Source organism: Myotis yumanensis, unplaced genomic scaffold, assembly GCF_028538775.1.
Source record: "Myotis yumanensis isolate MYYU_CA2020_CCGP unplaced genomic scaffold, mMyoYum1.0.hap1 SCAF_16, whole genome shotgun sequence".
Taxonomy (NCBI): domain Eukaryota; kingdom Metazoa; phylum Chordata; class Mammalia; order Chiroptera; family Vespertilionidae; genus Myotis; species Myotis yumanensis.
Window position 1 is genome coordinate 9,226,592 of NW_027223767.1, and position 23,177 is coordinate 9,249,768.

At 49.8% G+C, this 23,177-nt stretch overlaps 1 protein-coding gene across 6 annotated transcripts in view; it reads right to left on the bottom strand.

Annotated features, from left to right (window-relative positions):
* The window catches only part of DNAH9 (dynein axonemal heavy chain 9), a 342,415-nt gene that overhangs the window by 159,151 nt on the left and 160,087 nt on the right, over positions 1-23,177 (bottom strand). For all 6 annotated transcript variants that reach the window (XR_011468497.1, XM_070395266.1, XM_070395267.1 and 3 more), the window contains 4 exons: positions 19,991-20,165; positions 15,893-16,066; positions 15,195-15,402; positions 1,020-1,185 (listed from right to left, as the gene is read on the bottom strand). Coding sequence is in view for 5 of the 6 variants with exons in the window: in XM_070395266.1 (XP_070251367.1) it covers positions 1,020-1,185; positions 15,195-15,402; positions 15,893-16,066; positions 19,991-20,165 (723 nt within the window). In the remaining variant the exon portion in view is untranslated. The remainder of the gene's footprint in view (positions 1-1,019; positions 1,186-15,194; positions 15,403-15,892; positions 16,067-19,990; positions 20,166-23,177) is intronic.

Genomic DNA, 23,177 nt, shown 5'->3' on the forward strand with positions numbered 1-23,177 from the left:
TTTCAGGAGGTGGGAAAAGTAGAATCAAGATGCTGGTGGGCGGCTATGCCCCAGGGAAGATGTGACAGGAGGAGGGAGAAAGGCTGCAGGGATGCATGTAAGTTGTCTAGATGTGTAAGCAAGAGGCAGATGGCGTGTGATCATCAGCGGAGGTGGGTGGGAAGCTTGAGGAGAGGGGGAAGGGATGAAATGGACATTTCTGGGAGCGGAAATGTAAGCATATGGAGGCAGTATGGAAGAGTTTCCAGGAAGTTTCTACTTCCGTTTAAGATTTGTGACCTTGAATCCAGAGTAAAACTCGTAAGCCTGACTGATTCTCTCCAGGGTAGCTCAGCTGCGCAGATGCCGGCGTGGAGGCTGTGGGTGGCTGTCTGTGGCAGGCATCCAACAAAGACAGGAATGAATGAAAGGCAACTCAGGTTACCATCACAGTATAGTTCTCTCTGGATTCCCTCTTCACACTGCCCACTCGCTCTCAGCAGCCGATTCATGTGTGAGGCAGGAAGATGAGCCAAAAATGGTCAAATGACTGACTTGTGGGGTTTTTTTCCTGCCACGTTCAGCCCTTTTGCCATTAAAAACTATGCTGTTTCAAGAGACAGCGTGGGCCCTGAGTTGCTCTGAAGAGACAAAGGCTGCTGAGACCTGCAGATGCTCTGCCCTGGGCAGTGTGTTAGGTGTGACCATTGTGCCTGCTCAGGGCTATGGGGCCGCGATGAGGGGAGGGGAGCAGTCAGTTCTGCTTTGGGGGTTTGGAGAAGGCAACGTTTGAGAAGAAGATTGAAGACAAAAGTAGGCTTTTCTCCTTAGATGAGGGCTCCGTACCTTCTCCTCACGTGGGTCGTGATGCCCTGTCTGAAAGCCCACTCGGGAAGCAGAACCCGGTGAGGCAGGGAGTCGGCCACGGGGATTCTCTTCTGGCTGCAGAGCTAAACGGAGGGGTGCAGCTCCAGGGGAGGCAGCTGGCTCGGCCCTGCCTTGGTTCCTTCCCCCCAGCCCGGGCCCTGGCGCGCTCCTACCAGTGGCCGTAGTCCAGGTGCTGCCTGATGAGGGTGTGGGGCTGCACCGTCCCGTAGGCATCCACCTCCGGCATGTTCATGTCGTCGATGAAGTAGATCAGCTTCTTGTGCCCCGGGGGGCCATAGTTTCTCCCTGCCTTCTTTTCCAGGGGCTTCTCCAGGACAGCTGACGGGAGAGACAGGTAGAGAGGGAAGGGCATTTAAACCTGAGATGGCAGGACTGGTGCCAAGTGCGAGCTGCGGTGCAGTGTGCATCTATGCGGAAACAACAGCAGTAGTTCCACCAGCGGCAGGGGTCCCACCGGACCAGACGGTGACCTGGGAATGACCTGGCAGTCCTGGGGAAAGCACCCACCAGGCACTGAGCCTCTTCCTATGTGCGGGGTGTGAGGTCTTTACCAACATTAATGATCTCATTTCGGCCTTCCTCAGATCACTGTAAGGTTAGTGCTATTATCCCATTTTAGAGAGGAGGAAACAGGCTCAGAAGGACAACTCCTCAAGGTGGAGCCAGTATACAGACCCAGAGCAGTCAAACAACGAAGCCCATGCTCTTTCTGTCATCTCTGTGGGCCCAGTTTTCGTTGGGAATAGACCAGAAACAGAAAACGCCTTGGCAGTTCCAGGGCCCAGTACTCCAGCCTGGAGGAAACCTGCATGGACCGGACCCTGGGGACACTGGCCCTCCTTGTCCAGAAGAGCAGGGGAGCATGACGGCTGTGACTCCCGTCCCGGGGCCGGGTGGAGGCCCCTTCCACTCCTGGGCTTCAAGAGAGGACAACAGTGCTGTCAAAGAGCTCAGCTGGGCTTTTCTCTGAGGGGGAACAGAAACACTAGCCTCAGAGAATTTCCCAGAAGCCTCCAGGATCATGAGCCCTCGCCCAGCACCTTCAGGTTGCCAGGCCCTCTACCAGAGCATCTCGTGTCTTCCTGGAGACTCCGCACAGATGGTGCAGGAGCTGTGTCTCCAATTATCCAGCCAGAGGGAAGGAATCAAACAGCATCGCTCCCAGCCTGACAGGGCTTGTTTAGAACAAACTTAAGAAACAGGGTGAAGGTATATGTGTTTTTTTCAATCAGGCAATTAAATATTTATGTATTGCCAGAACCAACACTTCCTGGAAGCTCTAAGAACCATCTGATTCTCTCTCTCGAAAAACAAGTTTGTAAACAAGGAGAACGTGTCACTAGACATAGGAAGGTGACAGATAGAAAGACAAGTTCCTTCAAGAAGCTGGAATATCGAATTCTCTGGTCCTGGGTTAAATTCAGTGCTTAAAATATGAAATAATTGTAAATTCAATTAGCATCCCATTAACATACACTATCAACCAATTAATCACCCAACACCTTCTTCCCCCTAAAGATATAACTATATACGAGATCTGTCCAAATGAAATATAATTAATGGGCTGCCAAGGACATGTTTTTGAGAACAGTCCTTCCCGTGGGAAATGCTCTCCTTAGGAAGACTTGTTTCTCCTCCTTCCAAAGCAGCGATTCTCCAATCCACCCCTGACATTAAGCAGACCCTGTGATTTGGGCTGATTGAGCTCTCGGTGCTTCTAAAGGATTGTGGAGGAGAAAAGCATGCCAGTTAGCAAGATGTGGCCTTTTGATGCACTGAGTTATCGCACGGGACAGGTCAGCACCCCAGGAAAGAGGGGCCTCCCTGGGGAAGGGCACACACATTTGATCCCTTCTTGGCCAAGCTCTGCTCCAAGTGCCCTCTAGGCGAGATGGCAGCAGGCTTTTGTTTCCAGCCAGACCTGGAGGAGCACAGTGGGTTCCAGTGTCAGCCAACATGGTGATGTTGAAGAAGCTAAACACGGGAGATATCTACAGAAGTGCGGCCCGGGGTCTGCATTGCGGTGAACAAAGTCCTGTGAGCCGCGCCCATGCCCAGGCAGGCTCACCTGTTCGTCTTAGTCATTTCTCCACATGGAACTCCAGACGTCCAGCTAGAACATTATCTAGCAGGCGCACCTGCGACCCTCCGTTTTTATCCGTGTTCTTTCAGAACTGTTTCATCACCATCGTACATTTGAAGAGCAATTTCATGATCAAAGTGAAATTATTCTCTCACGTCAGTGTCTCCGCTGCCACCATCCTTCTGCACCGGCTCTCATCCAGTAACTCCCAAATCCTCCCAAACGGTCCTCCGCCTTCCACCCTGGTCCCTTCACTATACTCCAAACAGAGGAGTGGGCATCCTAGGATATACATCAGATGGGCCAGTCCCCTGCTTAAAGCTCTTCAGTGGCATCTCATCTCACTTGGGGCCAAAGCCAGACTGGTTACATGCACAGACCTGGCAGCTGTCTCTCTCTCCCACTGCTCCCCTGGTCCCTCCTTCGGCTTGGGCCACCCTGTGTCTGACACATTCGCTGCCTCGGGGCCTCTGCTCTGGATGCCTCCTCTGCCCGGAATCCTTTTCTCCCAAATGCTAGCACAGTTTGCTTCTTACTTACCTCACACGTGTATGGACTCAAATACCTTCCTCAGTAAGTCCTTCCCTGGCACTCTATCTAAAATTACACCCCGCCTCCTCCCACTAGTGTGCCTCAGTGGTTGAGCATCAACCTATGAACCAGGAGGTCAAGATTTGATTCCTGGTCAGGGCACATGGCTGGGTTGTGGGCTCGAGCCCCAGTGTGGGGTGTGCAGGAGGCAGCCAATCAATGATTCTCTCTCATTGATGTTTCTATCTCTCTCTCCCTCTCCCTTCCTCTCTGAAATCAATAAAAAATTTTTCTTAAAAAAATATTTCTTGTTCATGCTTCATTCTTCTCCATAACATGTATGAGTACTTAACATCTTATATTTCACCAATTTCCTGTTTATTGTCTCACTCCCTCTGCCCTCTACTAGTAAACTCTGCAGGCCAGGAAATCTTTCTGCTTTTCTCATTGTCATACCCCAGCACAGAGAGTGTTATCTAGCATAAAGGAGGATGTTGAAGAACATTTACTAAATTAAGAAATAAATGAATGCATTTTATTATTATAACGCACCCCAGGAATAGGCAGGGAAAGAGCCAAGGCCATGACCCCCATTTTGTAAGGTAATAGAGGCTAAGGCAGGTTAAATGCTTTGCTGGAATGAGAATTCAGGTCTCTGGATACTGACTTGACCGCTTCTTTCCCATCACCCAGAGAAAGTCCTTGTGAGCCCCAACATCCCAACCCCTGGCCAGGGATTGGCCCTGACCGGCCAGTCCCACTGACCCCTCCAGTCTCTGAACGGTAGAGCAGGACACTCGTGCATGGAGCACTACTAGGAACCCGACCTACATACACATCCTGATCATTCCCCTTCCGAGGATTTGACGTGCATTATCCCATTGATGCCCACTGTAAGAGCAGCCCTATAAAGTATTTTCACCAGCTTTTAAAAAAATAATATAATTTTTTTACAGAGAGGAGAGGGAGCGGGAGAGGGAGAGAGATAGGGATATCAATGATGAGAGAGAATCATTGAACAACTGCCTCCTGCACACCCTACACTGGGGATCTCCCACAACCTGGGCATATGCCCTGACCGGCAATCGATCCATGACCTCCTAGTTCATAGGTCGACACTCAACCACTGAACCACACCGGCTGGGCTTGTCATCAGCTTTTTAAAAATCTTTTTTTTTAAAAATATATTTTATTGATTTTTTACAGAGGGGAAGGGAGAGAGATAGAGAGTTAGAAATATCGATGAGAGAGAAACATCGATCAGCTGCCTCCTGCACATCTCCCACTGGGGATGTGCCCGCAACCCAGGTACATGCCCTTGACCGGAATCGAACCTGGAACCATTCAGTCCGCAGGCCGATGCTCTATCCACTGAGCCAAACCGGTTTTGGCTAAAAATCTTTTAACAAATGAGAAAACTGAGGTTTAGAGAAACTAAGGGACTTTATCCAAGGCCATACAGCTAGTGAGGGCAAAGCCAGGGTTCTAACCTGGATTACCTCATGTAACCACTTCCATAAACTACTTCTTAAACGTTACTGCAACATGGCTTTGCCCTTGAGAAATCCCCAGTTAACTCATTGCCTGACTGTGTTTTGACAGAGAGCATTAGTAATTAATCATGTCTTACTTTGCATTGACATGATTTGTGTACCTGTGTTTGAACTATTTCCTTCCACATTATCTAATTTTTTCACATTAAGATGCTTTAGTTATATTGCAAGGGCTTAAGTTGTGTTTATTCTTTCAAAAAATAACATACTTTGCATGATTATAAAAATACATGTTTACTACATAATGATTAAAAACCATAGAAAATCATGATGAAGAAAATGAAAATTACTCATAACTCTTTACCTACCAATAAACATTACTTTCAATATTTCAGTGTATTTCATCCTAGTCTATTTGCTCTGTTAGATTTTTCCTTTATAAAATCAGAATTATACTGCAGATTCTGCTTGTATTTTTTTAAAAATATATTTTTATTGATTTCAGAGAGGAAGGGAGAGGGAGAGATAGAAACATCAATGACAAGAAAGAATCATTGACCAGCTGCCTCCTGCACACCCATTGGGGATCAAGCCTGCAACCCAAGCATGCGCCCTGACCAGGAACTGAACCATGACCTCCTAGTTCATAGGTCGACACTCAACCACTGAGCCACGCTGGCCGGGCCTTGCTTATATTTCTCTCTCTCTCTCTCTCTCTCTTCACCCAAGGTTATTTTTCCAATTATCTTTTAGAGAGGATGGAAGAGGGAGGGAAAGACTGAGAGAAACATTGATGTGAGAGAGAAACATTAATTGGTTGCCTCCTGCAAAAGTCACGTTCAGGGCCCAGGGGGAGCCTGAAACCAGGGTTCGTGGCCTTGACCGGAATCAAACCCGGGACCCGAAGGCTGATGCTCTATCCACTGAGCCAAACTGGCGAGGGCTCTGCTTGTATTTTTTATTTCGCATATTGCAGACATCTTTATACGATAATATATAACCTCCAACAACTTGATTTTTTAAAATTAATCCAAGCAGGCTTTTATTTTTTAATAATAAAAAGTTTGTTTTATAGAGAAACTACATGTTTAACAGAAAAATTGTTAAAGAAGTTAAAGGCACATCGAGGGATAATTTTTTTTTAACCAATTTAAGGGGATTGTTTTACATATCAATAAAACAAAATTCAAGAAAATTATTTTGAAGTTTATATTTTATAACATTGCAGAGCAATGTTAAAATATGGGGTTATATTTCTGTACTAGGAGTCAGCATTTACATAAATCACTGGTCTAACCATCACTATGTCATAAATGCAACAACAAAAAAAACACCCACCCTAAGAGTCTATACTAATTTAAAATACTATCCAAGTTCCATTAAAAAGCTATAAATATATAGCACAAGTTAATTACAAAAGGCATTTCATGTACTCTTACGTGCACATATAGTAATAAAATATAATAGGAGACCTAAAACTGAAGTACTTACTATATTTAACATTAAGTAATCTTGTCATCTTAGAACTTAGGGTGTTGCTAGGAAACAGATGGCACAAGACTCTTTAAACAGTCATCCAGATATTTAAGAACTTTTTTTGATACCTTTTCCTAAAACAAGCAAAGGCCTTCAGCCACCTCACTAAACCAAGAGGCATATCTTCACACCATTTTAAAAAGACTTGACGTGACATACACACGTCGCCTTTGTTGTCTCTTCCGTCCTCGATTTACTGAAAGCTAACAGTCTGCCAGGCAGAAGGTCCCCGAGCTGACGGACCTCGCTGGGCCAGGACCATCTCCCTCGCGAGCAAACCAGAGAGGAGCTACAGGGTCACTGGCAGGAAGTCTAAAAAAAGCGTAAAAACACTTTGCCTTTGTGCTGAGTTGGCCAAAAGGAATGAGGATAAACTGATGTTTATAGAGCAGAAAGCACTATATAAATCAATCTGAGATGTGATCCTTACAGGCGCTTTTTCTATAAAGAAGTCTGACTCAGCTAGATGAGATAAATCACAGGTTTCCTCTCTTCCTCAAGGTGCTTTTCTGGACCTGGGGTCACGTGTGAGTGTTTGGCAAATGGTGTTAGGTCCTCTGGAGGTTTGCGAACATCCTACTGATGAAGAGCTAATGAAAGAAACACCTACCAGTAATTAAGGGAAGCTGGTCACACAAATACCCAGCAGTTCGCTAGGAAAAAGCACCCTTCACATTCGCACGTCATGATGGGTTCTTTGCAGCAGCAATGAGATCAAAGCCTTCCTGCCCAGGTTTCTGGAGCCCCTAAGGGCACCTGTGCCAGCCCTATCGACACTGAGACAGGAATTCCTGGGGATCCGGCCTGGGTGTGGCGCCCAGGGAAGGGGTGCCTGTGGTCTTCGGGGCACCCTGCTGCACTCCTTGTTCCCTTGATTCAGCTCCGTAGACCACTGCTCCTGCTTCTGCTGCCTCTGCCAGCGGCTTTGGGTGGCCCGCACCTCCCGGCACTGCGGGGCTGGTTGCACTAACTCCTGTGTGACCGCTGGCTCTGTGCGGAGGCCATGGCACAGCTCAGCAGCAGGCCTCTGTGCCTCCTCCAAGGCTGGCCCTCCACTTGGCTCCTCTCTCTCTCTTCCAGCGGCTGGGCAGGCCCACTCAGCTGCTTTCCAGCAATGCTCTTTCCTGGAGGAACCAGGCGTGGGCCTTGCAGCCGCCTGGGCTCAGCTCAGCTTTCTTCACCTCCTGCCATGTCTGCAGCTCTCTCTGCTGTTCTCCTTTACAAGCCAACAGCCTTCACTGCCTTCAGCTGCTGCTTCAGGTCTGACTACAGCTCCTCCTCCGAGCGCTGCGTGTGTGGAAGCGAACTCGTGTCTAGTTCGTGGCTCTTGCCACTTCCCTGAGCACAGCTGTTCCGCTGATGTCCCACTTCCCTGCGACTCGCCTCTGTTTGTGGGTGAGGCTCCCAGACAAGTTCAGGGTCAGCCCAGGGAACGTCTCACTGACTAGCATCCTGGTTCCCTCCAGGGCCACTTTCGGCTGGATTGGACTTCCTTTTATTTGCTGGCTCAGCTTCATCACATCTACTGTCTTTTCCATAAGCCCCATGGCTGCCTGTGCTGGCTTCTCTGGTTTCAAACATTACGAATTAAAGGAAGCTATGACGGAGGAAGAATACTGGGGGCCTTGGAAAACTCTAGCCCTCAGGCCACCAAGAGCGACAGAGGACAGGGAGATGGTGTCCAGCGCCTGCTGCAGGCTCAGATGACGGCCTCTCGCAGCTTCTCGCGGGGCAAGGCCTCCTGATCCGGGGTCTGAGCTCAGAGGGAGGCCACACAGGCCAGCACACACAGGATCACAGCTCAGCCTGGTCCTGACCTGGGCAGCCTGCAGGGGCACCCGATGCCCACCTGGGGCACCACGGACCGGTCCTGGGCGGTGCAGCCTGGCCCGCTGGTCCCTGGCGGCCCCGGTCCAAAGAGAACCGCAGGGTCTTTGCCCTGCAGCAGGAGCCCCGCTAGGGGCTCTCACGTGGCCCTGCTGCCCTGGGAAATGGTGCTCCAGCAGCACTCAGCCTGTGCCCACCATGCCCCAGCTTGCCCTCCTTCGGGCACTGGCAGCCCTGCTTCCAGCGGGCCAGGTCCCAGCCATCAACCAAATGGTCCTGGACCAGGTCAGCACAGGAAGATGCTCAGGTGCCTCTGTGCTCTCCCCACTCCAGGTAGAGCCCCCCTGGAGCCTGCTCCTCCCTCTTACAGCCTGGAGTGTGGAACCTCCCAGCCATTCTCCATGGTAACTAGCAGAGGGGGCAGGGCCAGCAGAGCTTAGTGGGGTTGGGGAGCTTCGGCCCTGGTGTGTCTGTTGGAGTTGGGAACATTTTCCTTGAAACAAGAAACCTTCTGAAGTTCTTAGGGCGGGCTCGGCTGCTGTATGTTCAGCCTCCACAGCTGGGCCTGGAGGTCCCAGTTCATCGCCAGCTCCAGGAGCACCTTTCTCCTGGGAGGAGCCAGACTGGCCTTGTCCAGCCTCCGGCCACTGGGCTCACGATCTTCATGCTCCCACTGACGCGGCCTGCTGAGAGGAGGCCCAGGTCTGGAGGGTCCGTCAAATTCCCAGATCCTGGTTTTAATTGCTGCACTGTGCTCCATAATTTGGAGGTACCCGAATTGATGGGACGGTTTCTCTATTGTCTAAAATACGCATTGTTTTCCATTTCCTTACACTTTGACACCCCGTTCCCCCTTCCCAGCAGAGCGCCTTGCCAAAGCTGGCCTCTACTGTGGAAATTCAGATTATGGCTTACAGTTATCGAAGCGGAGGCCACTGCGGCTTGACGGCAGACAGCTTGACATAAGGCTCATCGTGTGACTTTGAGAGAAGTCACTTAACAGCACCAAGTCTCATTTTCTCAGCTTATAAAAATGGAGACTGTCACCTGCCTACCTCAAGACCGCTTGTCACATGAAAATAATTTCTGTTTACATCACCAGTCTCGGATTTTCTGTTGCTTGCACTCAAAAGCATTATGGATACAACGTGTCATGGGATGTGGAGGATTAAATGAACGAAAGCACAGGGTTGGGCATGTGAACCATTAAATACAGCACGTGCAATCCACACTGGTGAGCCATGGGGATCCCTGGAAACACAACCCCACCTGTATTTAACGGAGTTCTGAGTCTGTGTTTAGGAGAGTGCTCAGTGGAGGCCCCAGAGCTGATGTAAGGTGAGAGCAGAGAGAGGCAGGGATTGCCAAGCAGCTACTTTATCTAGTAAAAAATATCTGATTTTGAGAAAAGTGAGTGAGCTGCAGAATCTTCCCCTGGGACCCTGATGAACTGACCTGCTGGGTGGAGTTATTGCCATTTGAGAAGCATAACAGTTCTTCCAAAAACCTTATTTTTGATTTAGCATCGTTTATGCTCGGCTTCTCTTTCAAGCCAAAAGGGGTTTGCTTGTGTTCCCTTTGTTTTGGCAGTTGGGGCTTAGAGATTGTTGTATAGTATTTATAGATTCTGAAATTTGAAAAGGATTTTAATATTATAATAATAACAGCTTCCTTTTAATAGGCACTTATCGTATGCTGGGAATCACTGAGTGTTTTGCATATTTTATCTTGCTATTTAGGAATGAAAAGAATAAACTATTGACGCACTCAGCAATGCGGCTAAATCTCAAATTCGTGCTGAGAAATAGAAGCCAGACAAAACCAAGTACATGTTGTATGATTCCATTATGTGAAATTCTAGGAAATGCGAACTAACCTATTGTGACAGAAACCCATCATGGTTGCCTAGGCATCGGGGGTGGGGTGGGTGGCAGCTGGGTGAGAGAGAGGGATTACCAAGGGACATAGGAGCTTTCAGGGGTGACGGATATGTTATCTCACTTGTAGTGATGCTTTCGCGAGCGGGTACATTTTTCAAAACTTAATGAATTTTATACTTTACTATGTGCCATGTATTATATGTTAATTAAAGCTAAAAGTGCTGCCCTGGCTGCTGGTGCGGCTCAATTGGTTGTGCATCATCCCATGCACTGAGAGGTCGGCAGTTTGATTCCCGGTCAGGGCACATTCCCAGGTGGTGGGTTTGATCCCATCTCTTGCTCTCTCCCATCACTCTCTTCCTCTCGCTCTCAAATCAATAAGACAACCAAAAAACTAGGAATGCTTTTTAAAGGGAAAAATGTTAAAAAATTATGCTGCCTTTTCGTAGGTAAATGAATAAATGAATAAATGAGCTGTGATTTAACCACACAATGGAATTCTATGCAGCAGTGAACATCAATGAAACAGATCTCCATGTGTCAAAACAGACAATGATTTAAAAAGTACGTTACCAAAGGAAGTCACAGTGTCATATATACATAAATTTTAAGTGCATACAACACTGTATGTTTGTGGGTGCACATATGTATCAAAAGTGTAAATTTGGAATGATACACATTACCTTTAGGGTGGGTTAATGAGGCGCATGAAGAAGAAAGGGATGGGGTGGCGTGTTGTCTATACTTACAATGCTGAGATACATAGAAAAATACAAATGCTAACATCTGTGAAATCTGGGTGGTGGGTACATGGGCATCTGTTATATTATTTTCTGTACATTTCTGCATGATTGAAATATTTCATACTTTTTAAAAAAGTTTAAGTAATTCTTCATCCCACTTTCAGCATCCAGTTCCCCTTGCCAGGGGCAACTGTTATAAATTTCCTGTGTATTGTGTATCTTTCTGGAGATATTTTATATATATATATATATATATACACACACACACACACATATATGTATATGTACATATATATATGTATATGTAGATATGTGTACATTTTCATAGATCTCTTTTTTAAACAGAATTTGGAACATACTGTATATACTGTTCTGCATCTTTCTTTTCTCAATAAAGCTTTGGAAATAGTTGCAACTCAGTTCACGCAGAATTTCCTCATTCTTTGTAATAATGTTTAGCATTCCATCATATGGCTAATTAGGCTATTTCCCCTCGCTTGCCATTAGGGACACATTGTAAACATGCACTTTGCACATCTGTACAGACCATACCACACCACATGCAGTCTTTTCATAGTTACACAGGATCTAAGTACAAGAGCAATGACCACACTGGGCTGCACAAAGCAACGGGCTTACAAGGGGGGAGACAGTTTCCCTCTTGTCTAAATGAGTAGCTACCTTTTGAGTTCCTGTTTGTCCCTTTTAAGTTTCTTATTTCCTCTTGGACATTGACTGGCCGCTGGCTCCCATATTTCTAGCTGTTGATAGCATACTTTCTCCATTTAGGAGCTATTTTGTTGCTTCTAAAATGTTTTAGACCAAACAGCCAAATAATCTAACTTGTTTGGACTGTGACGAAAGTAGAATGAAAGAGATTCCAAGGAAGGAATGTCAGCAGCTGAGTCAAGGCTCTGAGCTTTGCCGCATGGATGTGGTTACAGGTATGTTGGCCCCTCTGGGGCTCGGGGTGCTCTCCAGGCCCTGGTCACTTCTGCATGCGAGGTGACAGACAGCTGCTTCACCCATCCCCTGGTGTAAGAGGCGGGACCAGACCAGCGGCCACTAGGGAATTAAGAAGAGGCAGGAAGTGCTGTGTTTGGTGTATGTCTCACCGCAGGGAGAGGTGAGCATTCATCCTGACTCTACGTGACTGCAACTGTGACATTTTAGAATAATTTTCTGTTTTCCGACAGGAGAGGAGGAGAGAGTCCTCCCAGTGAAAGGCCAAGAGCAGGAGCAAGAGGTCTGGGCAGTGTGAGAAGCTCATCGCCTCTTTCTTGACTAGAATAGTGACTCTCTAAAGTATTTTTTTTACAAAAAAAGAGGGGAGCATCTGTAATACTTTCCATAATTAAGATAACAAAAAACCAGTTTTTTTTACAATATAAAATCATAACAGGATTCTAGAAAATAGCTCCTCTAGAATACTGAAGTAGTACTACTAATGATAATAGGAACAATAGCAAATATTTATTGCAGTTTCCAAAGTATTTTCTTACTAGGGAGGCAGTATAACCTAATGGTCAGAGCACAGACACAGAAGTCAGACTGTCTGGATTTAAAACCTGGCTTCACCACTTCCTGTGTGACTTGGAGTAGCTTATTTAACTTCTCTGTGCTTTGGTTTTCTCATCTGTAACATGGCTGTTATAGATTAAGTGACTTAAACATGTGTAAAAGTCTAATCTTAAGTTAGAGCCTAACTCATACCTGGTGAATGTTTGCTAAAAGTTATTATTGTCATTATCGTCATTGTCATCATTAGTGTAGTTGTAAGTAAATAGCAAGAATGGGTATCAATGGACAGAGCTGGTAATCTGGTTAGTCGTTGCACTTAAGGCCTGCAAATAAGTGTAGAGGTGTATCTTTCCAGGAACAAAAATGATAACCTCCATTGGGTAGGCCAAGCAGTGTTAAGATGTGGACCAGACTCTCTGGCCCCATGTCCCAGCCAGCCAAGGAGACCCTACTGCAAGTGAGGGTCCAGGAGGAAGTGACTCTGGGGAGGAGAAACACCTGTACGAGCCTGTGGACCTGAAGCCACACCCAGAGGGCCCATGTCCACTAGGAGGTACATGTCCAGTAGGAGGCCCATGTCCACTAGGAGGCCCCGTGTTCTACTAGGAGGCCCATGTCCACAAGGAGGTACATGTCCACTAGGAGGCCCATGTCCACTAGGAGGCCCATGTCCACAAGGAGGTACATGTCCACTAGGAGGTACATGTCCACTAGGAGGCTCATGTCCACAAGGAGGTACATGTCCATTAGGAGGCCCATGTCCACGAGGAAGCCCATGTTCCACTAGGAGGGTCATGTCTCCGTGTTCTTCTAGGAGACCCGTGTCCACTAGGAGGCCCATGTCCACTAGGAGGCCCATGTTCACTAGGAGGACCCATGTTCATTAGGAGGCCCATGTCCAGTAGGAGGCCCATGTCTACTACGAGGGCCCATGTTCATTAGGAGGCCCATGTCCGGTAGGAGGCCCATGTCCACTATCAGGGCCCATGTTCATTAGGAGGGCCCATGTCCACTAGGAGGACCCATGTCCACTAGGAGGACCCATGTCCACTAGGAGGCCCCGTGTTCTACTAGGAGACCCATGTCCACTAGGAGGCCCCGTGTTCTACTAGGAGACTCATGTCCACTAGGAGGCCCATGTCCACTAGGAGGACTCATGTCCACTAGGAGGCCCATGTCCACTGGGAGGCCCCGTGTTCTACTAGGAGGCCCATGTCCACTAGGATACCCATGTCCACTGGGAGGCCCATGTCCACTAGGAGGCCCATGTCCACTAGGAGGCCCCATGTTCTACTAGGAGACCCATGTCCACTAGGAGGCCCCGTGTTCTACTAGGAGGCCCATGTCCACTAGGAGGCCCATGTCCACTAGGAGGACTCATGTCCACTAGGAGGCCCATGTCCACTAGGAGGCCCCATGTTCTACTAGGAGACCCATGTCCACTAGGAGGCCCATGTCCACCAGGAGGACTCATGTCCACTAGGAGGCCCATGTCCACTGGGAGGCCCCATGTTCTACTAGGAGGCCCATGTCCACTAGGAGGCCCCATGTTCTACTAGGAGACCCATGTCCACTAGGAGGTCCCGTGTTCTACTAGGAGGCCCATGTCCACTAAGAGGCCCATGTCCACTGGCAGGCCCCGTGTTCTACTAGGAGGCCCATGTCCACTAGGAGGCCCATGTCCATTGGGAGGCCCCATGTTCTACTAGGAGGCCCATGTCCACTAGGAGGTCCATGTCCACTAGGAGGCCCATGTCCACTGGGAGGCCCTGTGTTCTATTAGGAGGCCCATGTCCACTAGGAGGCCCCATGTTCTACTAGGAGACCCATGTCCACTAGGAGGCCCCGTGTTCTACTAGGAGACCCATGTCCACTAGGAGGCCCATGTCCACTAGGAGGACTCATGTCCACTAGGAGGCCCATGTCCACTGGGAGGCCCCGTGTTCTACTAGGAGGCCCATGTCCACTAGGATACCCATGTCCATTGGGAGGCCCCATGTTCTACTAGGAGGCCCATGTCCACTAGGAGGCCCATGTCCACTGGGAGGCCCATGTCCACTGGGAGGCCCATGTCCACTAGGAGGCCCATGTCCACTGGGAGGCCTATGTCCACTGGGAGGCCCCGTGTTCTACTAGGAGGCCCATGTCCACTAGGAGGCCCATGTCCACTGGGAGGCCCATGTCCACTCGGAGGCCCCATGTTCCACTTGCAGGGAAAAGCCGGTTCAGTGTGGTCAGAGGCCGGAAGTGCTACACCAGCCTGGCTGCTTGGTGGTGACCGTGGGCGATCATGTACTTTTACCTGAGCCTCAGGTTCCCCATCTCTAAAATGTGAGGGGTGAGTGGAAAGATCTCGAGAGACACAGCAGGTGACAGAAGTCTATAGCTCATGCTAGTCTCTCAAAGGGTCTTCAGCTCTTTTGTCATCGGGGTGCGAACTGCTGCTCTGTGTTGAGCTCCCACCCTGGAGGAAGCCAGCAGGTGGGAGCGGAGTGCAGGGAGAAAGGATGTGGAGGGAACCATGCTAAGGGGTGCAGGAGAAGTGGGACACAGGTGCTATGGGAGGGAAAGGAGGGGAGAGGCAGAAGGGTGTTGTGGGAGGAGCTGCACTGTCCAGCCGAGTGGGTGAGCAGGCACCGGCCACTCACTCCAGCTCCGGGCCAGGTGACATGGCCACTCAGACAGCCCCCCTCCTCGCCTCTGGGCGCCTTACCCTGCAGCATCGCCGACGTGGTGTAGTAGTTGAAGGGTACATTCTTCACCAGGTATTCCTCTGCGTCCAGGCTGGCTAGCTTAGCGCCCACCAGCACAGACTTGCCTGTGCCCGCGGTCCCCACCAACATGAGCGGTCGCCGCCGCTGCAGGAGCCGCTCCATGAAGTAGCACAGGCGGATGGTCTCGCTCGTGTGCACCAGACAAGCCTGGAATGGGAACACAATCAGTGCGCCTGGGGCTCGTGGGAGAAACATGCACCGCAGAATGTTCTGGCGCATTTAGAAGAGGGATTCTGCTGCCACGGTGGATCTCGCCACCATAGGCGGAGGGTCTTCCCTGATATCCACAGGGAGACCATTTTGTAAGCTCATTCTCTGGGTAGAGAGCATCCCCGCCCTCCCCTACCAACTCCGTCTGCCTCCCTGAGGCCTCGCTAACATTCATCAGAAACTTCTGCCCCATCGTCTCCGCCCTGTGTCCCCCCGAGGTTGCCAGTGGGGTCTGGTAACCAAGTGACCTGGCCCCTGGGAGGGAACTCATGGCTTCATTGCACCTATGATTCCCACTGACAGGCAGTAGCTGGAGGTGCCCAGCTCCCAGCAAGGCCAAACCTCTTGGATGCTGGCAAGCGGCTGCTTCTAGAGCCATGGCCGACCTTCGGGATGAATGCACTTCCTTGATCGCTCACACACTCACCTGCAAAGGCATCTCAGGGTCAAATTCAAACTGGGGGATGAGTGTGGACCATGGCTCAAATTTCTTGGTCTCGGGGTCTATGTAATAGTCAAAGATGGTTCCCTGGGAAGGAAACTTGATGGTCTTGAACTCGGCCAGCCACCACTTGCTGAACTCTGCCCGGTAGTCCACAAGCTGCAACACAGAGCAGGTGAGCATCAGGCTCTCAGAGCTCAAGAGCCTGGACAGGCCATCCTGGCATCAGGCGGAGGCCAGGGAGGAACAACGTGCTCCCGCTTTTGCAGATCCACCTGATGGACCGGCTCCTCTGGGAAGGACGCTGTTCTGCCCAGGACCAGCCTGAACCAGGCTCAGCTGAGCTGGGCCTCCGGAGCACATGTGTGAGCGCCAGTCTGACTATGCAGCTGAGCTTCCCTGCACCAGCCCATCTCAGAGCCATGGCAGGGTGGAGGGCGGGGGGAGGGAAGTATAAGAACATGGAGGAGAGAGCCCACGACCACAGGATGGGCAAGTGTGGTCAAGAATTCCGAAGGGATCATTGCCAGGGATGAAATTAACAAAAGGGTGGTTGAGTAAGAAGACTCAGAGGGAGTCAGGTCCATAACCACAGGGAAATTCCTGCTGTCTGTGCTTGTTTCCTCATCTGTAGAGTGAGGATCCTAGAAAAGAAAGTCTCTAATGTTTCTTCAAGGGCTAAAATTTTAAAATCTAGGAGCAGGGGAGAGAAAGATCTACTGGGCTTCTGACAGAAGGGATATGTGGAGACATATTTACATGCATGCATGTTAAACCATGAGCCTTAAGGATGGGGCTGTGCACCCAGAGTACTCAAACGAACTTATTATGTCCAAGCAAACACACACACACACACACACACGCGCGCACACGCACACATACACAGACACACAGACACAGGCATGCACACACACATGCACACACAGACACACACACGCACACACACTGGGGGGGGCGGGGGGGCAAGCTCACTCCAGACACACAGACCTAGGAAAAAAATCCTAAAAAGGAAAGAGGCCCTGTTTCCGAAAGCTCTCGCCTGTCCTCTCCCATGTGCCAGCACCCCCCCACCATTATTTTGGGCATTTTAGGAAAAGTCCTCGGAGGACAGCACAAAGCTGGAGTTCAAAGGCTGGACGGACCAGGAAGCCTGGTGTGTGGCAGTGAGTCTGGGCTTGGAAGAATTGGCACTCCTCATTTTGCTGTTAGGTAAGTAGAACTGCATTCTTTAGCCTTAAAATGGGAATGGAAATGGGCCTTAAGGTAAAACAGATTTGTATGCTGCTCTTATTGTGATTTGAATTAGATTCAAAAAACACTATCTTCTCAATCAGAAGCCTTAGGGGGGAAAAATCACTATTTTCTAACTTATGGATGAAATGCTTGAAGACCTTTAACTTCTTTTGAAAACCAGGTTTCAAGTTGATATTGAAAACCCAAGAGGGCCATCTTCAGAAAGAAGGAGATGTCCTTCCCCCCTCTGGCCCCCCCCCCCCCACCCGAATCCTCACCCCCTGCTGCCACATTTCTGGGCTGCCCAACACCGTCTCACCCTCCTGTAACCTGGGAAGCCCACTTCCCCCTATAATTGGATACTCTAAGGGCAAGGTTGCCTTTGCTGAAACTTCCACGGCCCTTTCTCAGCTCGACAATGTGGGTGAGTCTCCAGCGACGACCTCAGTGAAGAGGCCCCTTCTGAAATCCCCGTCTCCGTTGCATTCTGAAGATCCTCAGGTCCCCTCCTGCCCTTTGAACTTGATGACACTAGTCTGGACTGTCACACTGTGGCAGAGTTTTGGACAAGACATCACCTCGCTTAACGTTCAAAATGCTCTAAGTTCTCCTGGCTGGTGAAAACCAGTCCTGTTTTATGTCTGAAAAGACAAAGGCTCAGAGGGTTGTAGCTCTAGAAGCTTATGGCTGAACTGGGGGTTGCACGCAGGTTTCTGGTCTCCCAATCCTGGGCTCTCTGAGAGCCCATTCGCTTCCGACAGATCATTTTCTGCAATTGCTGTAAAGTATTTAGCCAGCACCCCCCCCCCCCATTATTTTTATTGTGTCTGCTACTCAGTATGGGCTCTATTTTGTATTTCTCCTTTGCTTTTTAAATGTAAGCACCACTGGTGCTCACGATGTACATTATCTTGGCCAACTTCTGACTCTTCCATTTAGAGCAGGATTTTTGCTGTTGGGATGCGGGTGCAGGAGTTCTGGATACTCCCTGCTGCCGAAAGCTCTCGCCTCTGTCCTCTCCCATGTGCCAGCGCGGCTGCCTGAAGCTCTGCAGGCTCCAGAGCCCAAGATGCCTGGAGGGATGCTTTCTACTGGGCCTTCAAAGAGTTGAGTGGATTGAAATCTTTCTATACAGAGACAGGAAAAACTGACCAAGCATCTTTATCTTGATGCCCCCCTGCTCACTCGGCACCAACATGGGAGAGAAGCCCAGCAGTGGCTGCTGTCTGACATTTCAGCAGCCTGAGGACCGCTATTGATGGGAAGCAATAACTATGCATTCTGGATCTCTGCATTTCAGCGAGGGCTCATCCCTCCTGCTGCACGCACTGCATCCTCACCTTAAAAGGGAAATGCAACGATGTCAAAGAAGCACCAAGGCTGTGGGACAGACAGGAGAGATTCTCAAGTGTGAAGCTCCCATCCAGGCATCCTCCTGCAGACTTCCCCTTCCCATGAGCATCAGAGAGGGAGAGGGAGAGGGGGAGGGAGAGGGAGAGGCAGAGGGAGAGGCAGAGGAAGAGGGGGAGGGAGAGGCAGAGGGGGAGGGAGAAAGGCAGTCACCCTGAAGCCTGTGAGAATTGCTTTCTGAGTTTTGAGCACTAAGGAACATGTTAGGAGCTGATGAGAGCTGGGATGGATGTTACAAGCAGAGCCTGTGAAAACAGATAAATTTCTGATTCTAAATTAACTGTTAATCTCCCAGCTCACCTCCACTTTGGATTCTTAGAAAATGGCTTTGCCCTAGGAGGCTGAAACTTTTTACCTCTCTCCTCCAAAGAGCCCACGATCAACCCAGATCAGGAAGATCAAAGCATAACTCACCAGCAACTGCAGCTGGTTCAGTCCCCTGCTGTAGAGAGAGGCTCCATATAATGAAACTGAGTCAGTTTCTAAATATTCAAAATCTGAATATCTATAATATCAATAATAAGCACATATGTGCGCAATACCATGTTGGGCAATTGGAACAGTATCCCTTCAATCCTCACAAACATCCCACTCTGATCACCCCCATCTCCTTTGTACACAAGGGGAGAATAAGGTAGAGAGAGGTTAAGTTACTTGTCACTATCCCCTAGATACTAAGTGGCAGAGTGACAATTCAAATTTAGAGTCCACGTTCTTAACCCCTACATGATACTTCCGGACAGCTAGAGTCAGTTGTAAAAGACTGATCTGCATGATTTTGAATATGTTGTTTCTATATAGACTACCTTTTATTTGGAAGAAACTAAGTGAAGAACAAGGCTGGGAATGCAGGAGATTTTAGGGAATAAGTTGCCAAGATCTGCAAGCCAACCCTCAAAGAGCATGAAGCTACAGCAGCCAATACCATGAGATAGATACTACGCTGGTTTTCTACTCTCAGCCGTCAATAAACGCTTGGTCCAACCTTCTATGAAAAGATCTTTCTTTCAGGGGTTTGGGGGCAGGATGGTTAAGCTGGTCTGCTTGTTCTGGGAGATATTTAGAAGGCTAAAGAGATTCCTCCTATTCAAATTTCTACAGCACAATGTCATTTTGCCTATAAAACACACATCACTTTGAAAAGTTCTGTACTCATACCTCTACTTGGTCAAACTCAAACACTGCAACTCTCCATGAAATCCACGGTCACCAACTTGAAAGGCGACAGCTCCAAATACATTCCAATCCCGTGTCTCCCCTCATAAGGCCATTCTATGGGGACTAGCGTCTTCAGCAGAGCAGTGGGTAGATAACCAGACAGTTTGCTGTTTTGGTGTGAATTCTGACATTTAGCTGTCCTGTCTTTCCCATCCTTTCCGGAAGACCAGCTTTTGCCAGGGTGGACCTGAATGGGAGTGTCAGCTCAGCACAGTCTCTTACCTGGTCTTGGATCATTGCTCCGCCGAAAGCCCAGATGGCAGCAAACACAAAATAGAGCTCATAGGTGTCCTTGGGGCAGTCTGCGGGGATGTTCTCCTCGGTCAGGAGGCACTCGAGAAGGTGGCAGAGTGTCTGCACCATGCTCTGCTCTGGGATCGGAATTATCCTCTTAAACCTGCAGAGAGAGACCCGGGACGCTCTAAAACCCTGGCCTTTCACCCTAGAGGCATTGTGGGACAGCTATGGGTTTGACACTCGCACGAGTTGTCAAGTTCTTTGGGAATCTGGAGGACTATGGTACTACCTAAACCTTCATTCTCATCAGCTATTTTTGTATCAGCTTCTTTTGTAAGGAAGGGCCCAAAGGGCTCCTGAGAGGGCTCCTGAGAAGGCCCCTTACTCATCTTCCTTTTCTCTGATGCCCTCTCACTCCCCTTCTCTGAACATTGATGATCCCCTCTTGCCCCTTGGGAATGGAGGCAGCTGCAATCCGAGTAAAAATCTCAGCAGTTTCACTCCTTTCAGTTTCTTTAATTGTCAAAAAGCAGCAGTGTCCAGGTGGGGGTAACTCTGAGGTCCCGTAACTTCAGCACAGAGGTGTGACAATGAAAACATATTGAAAACATTTTCTCTGGGGCCAGGTCTTCTCTGGGGGGCAGAGTGGGCCGGGATAGGGGGCTGTTTTATACAATTTTGCCTTACTTGGTGGAGTTCCTCTTCCCAACTGTACCTCTGTGACTTTGTACTGGCCTGATTTTGTACTTTTAACCCTGGCCTGGAGGTCTTGACTGAAAGGCCGATATCAAGAGATGCACAAAGGTGAATCTATGCCCAAGGGAGCAGGAGCATGTGTGTGCACACACACACAAACACGTACACACATGCACATGCACGCGCACACACAGGCACACTCTTCCCACCACCCATACACACAGAGTGCACCATGTACCCACTCACTCGGCCCCTCCTGCACGCCTGCCCGCATGGCCACCTGCCATGGGAAGATGGGCTCCCAGGCTGCACAGAGGCAGGGTTCACTGTTATAAAATGAGCAACGCCGTTAACTGACACCTCAGAAGTCATCTGCTGGGCCTCAGGGTTTCATAGCGTCCCATTCTCCTCAGTGGCTTGTGTTCGGCTTGTTTTTCATCTGGTCTCCATCTTGACAACAATGCTCTGAGTGCTCTCACAGTCTACATGTTACCCCAGAGCAGTGAGAAAACTGAGTGCTTGACAGGCTCTCCTTCATCCCTTTGACACATGTTTGCAGCAGAATGTCAACGCGGATCCTCCCCAGCCGTGTTTTGGATGAGACACCAAGACAATAAGGGGCCCACGACTCTCACCTTTGAGACTGAGATCCCAGGCTCTGCGGCCCTGGCCTCTCATTGTCTCAAGGGGATAGATGAGCAAAGTGGGGGACACCGAGGGGCTGAAATGAGCAGACAGGTTTTTGGAGGGAGCGGTTGGTAGGCAATGAGTGCCCCTTTCCCACAGGGAAGGCAGGGATTTGCCCAAAATGCGAGCTGAGGATGGGGCTTCAACAGGACAGCTCGGAGGTGGCCCGGGACCCGCGCCTGGAAACCCCGAGAGGCCTGCTCATCCAGCGGGTGTAAGAGGGTGCCGCTGGGCGGCCCGTGCTCCAGTGCACCAGGCAGAGGAGGGGGAGTACTTCCTGGATCTGGGCATGTCAGGTTCTGCCAGGTGCTGGGGAGGGGGACCTCCCTGAGGAGTCTGCGTGCGGAGCTAATAGAGAGGAAGCGTCATGGGCTGATGGAGAGGCACTGACGTTAAGGAGAGGCACAAGGGAGCTCTCCGGTGGCAAGGAGGGGCCCAGGGAACTCAAAAAGCTTCTAAAGAGAAAGAGTTCGATTTCAGATTTCCAGATCTGCCAGTTAGGGTCACTGAGGCCCTAACTGTGGCTCCACTTGGTGAGACCTTTCTGGCTCCTCCCTCTCTTCTCTGGGTCCCTCTTCAACCCTGAGGAGACAGAAGCTACAGCTGTGAGGGGTGACTGGCGGAATAAGGAGAGAAGTCAGGGACTCCCCCTTTCCCATGGCAGGGGGAGAGCTGGAAGTGGTGGAGCTGCGGCAGGGGGAGGGGCTTTCATTTTCTGTGGAGTTTGTTTTTTTAAAAACTTTTATTGAATTTTTAAAAATTATCATGTCTGTGTGTGTGTATGGGGAGAGAGAGAGAGAGAGAGAGAGAGAGAGAGAGAGAGAGAGAGAGGAAGGGAGAGAGAGAGGGAGATTGTGTGACTAGAAGTGACCAGATGCCGTTGTGGGCCCTGAGGAAGAAGACACCTACTAAGAAGGACTCCTGGGGGCTAACTGGGCTCAAAACCGAGCCTGGCTGCCTCTCACGTAAACTGCACTTCAGGGAGAGGCCTGCACTGAGCTGTCAGCCTCTGTACTGAACTGCCTATCTGCTCTGTGTCCTGCTCGCCCTTATAAAGGAGTTCCTGGAATCCTATTTCTACCAATAGGACTGAGGCTTTCCCTATCCAATCAGAGCTGCTCTATTCTAACCAATCAGGACAGTGCCTTTTGGACCAAGCAAATGGTGAGGCTTCAGAGCCCTCATTTGCCTAAAGACAGACTAAGCAGGGACCAGGGGTGGTGACTGCTGTCTGTATAAGCCAGCTCCCCTGTGGCTCAGAGTGCACTTTCCCATTCCACCTAGGACTGGGTTTCTCCAGCTGAGCTGAAACACTGAGGGTGTCGCACCAGAGCGGAGTGAACCAGAATGAGAGGCACCGACGTTAAGGAAAGGCACAAGGGAGCAGACCAGAGCAGTCCAGTGCAGGGCAGAACAGACCAGAGCAGAGTGGAACAGGGCAGAGCAGACCAGCTCAGGGCGAAGCAGACCAGCTCAGGGCAGGACAGACCAGTGCAGGCCAGGGCAGACCAGTACAGGGCAGAGCAGATCAGTGCAGGGCAGGGCAGGGCAGACCAGAGCAGAGTTGAACAAGGCAGAGCAGACCAGTGCAGGCCAGAGCAGAGTGGAGCAGGGAAGAGCACTCCTGTCCAGCAAAGAGGGGGCCTGGCACCAGAGCCACCCCACAGCCGTGCTGTTTCACAATCGAGCTGTTTGCACCGAATAAAGTTTCCTTCTTCACTGCACCCCCAACTGGGGATTCCTGCGGGTGTTGAATGGCACCAGTGCCCACCAGTTGGCACTTTATAAT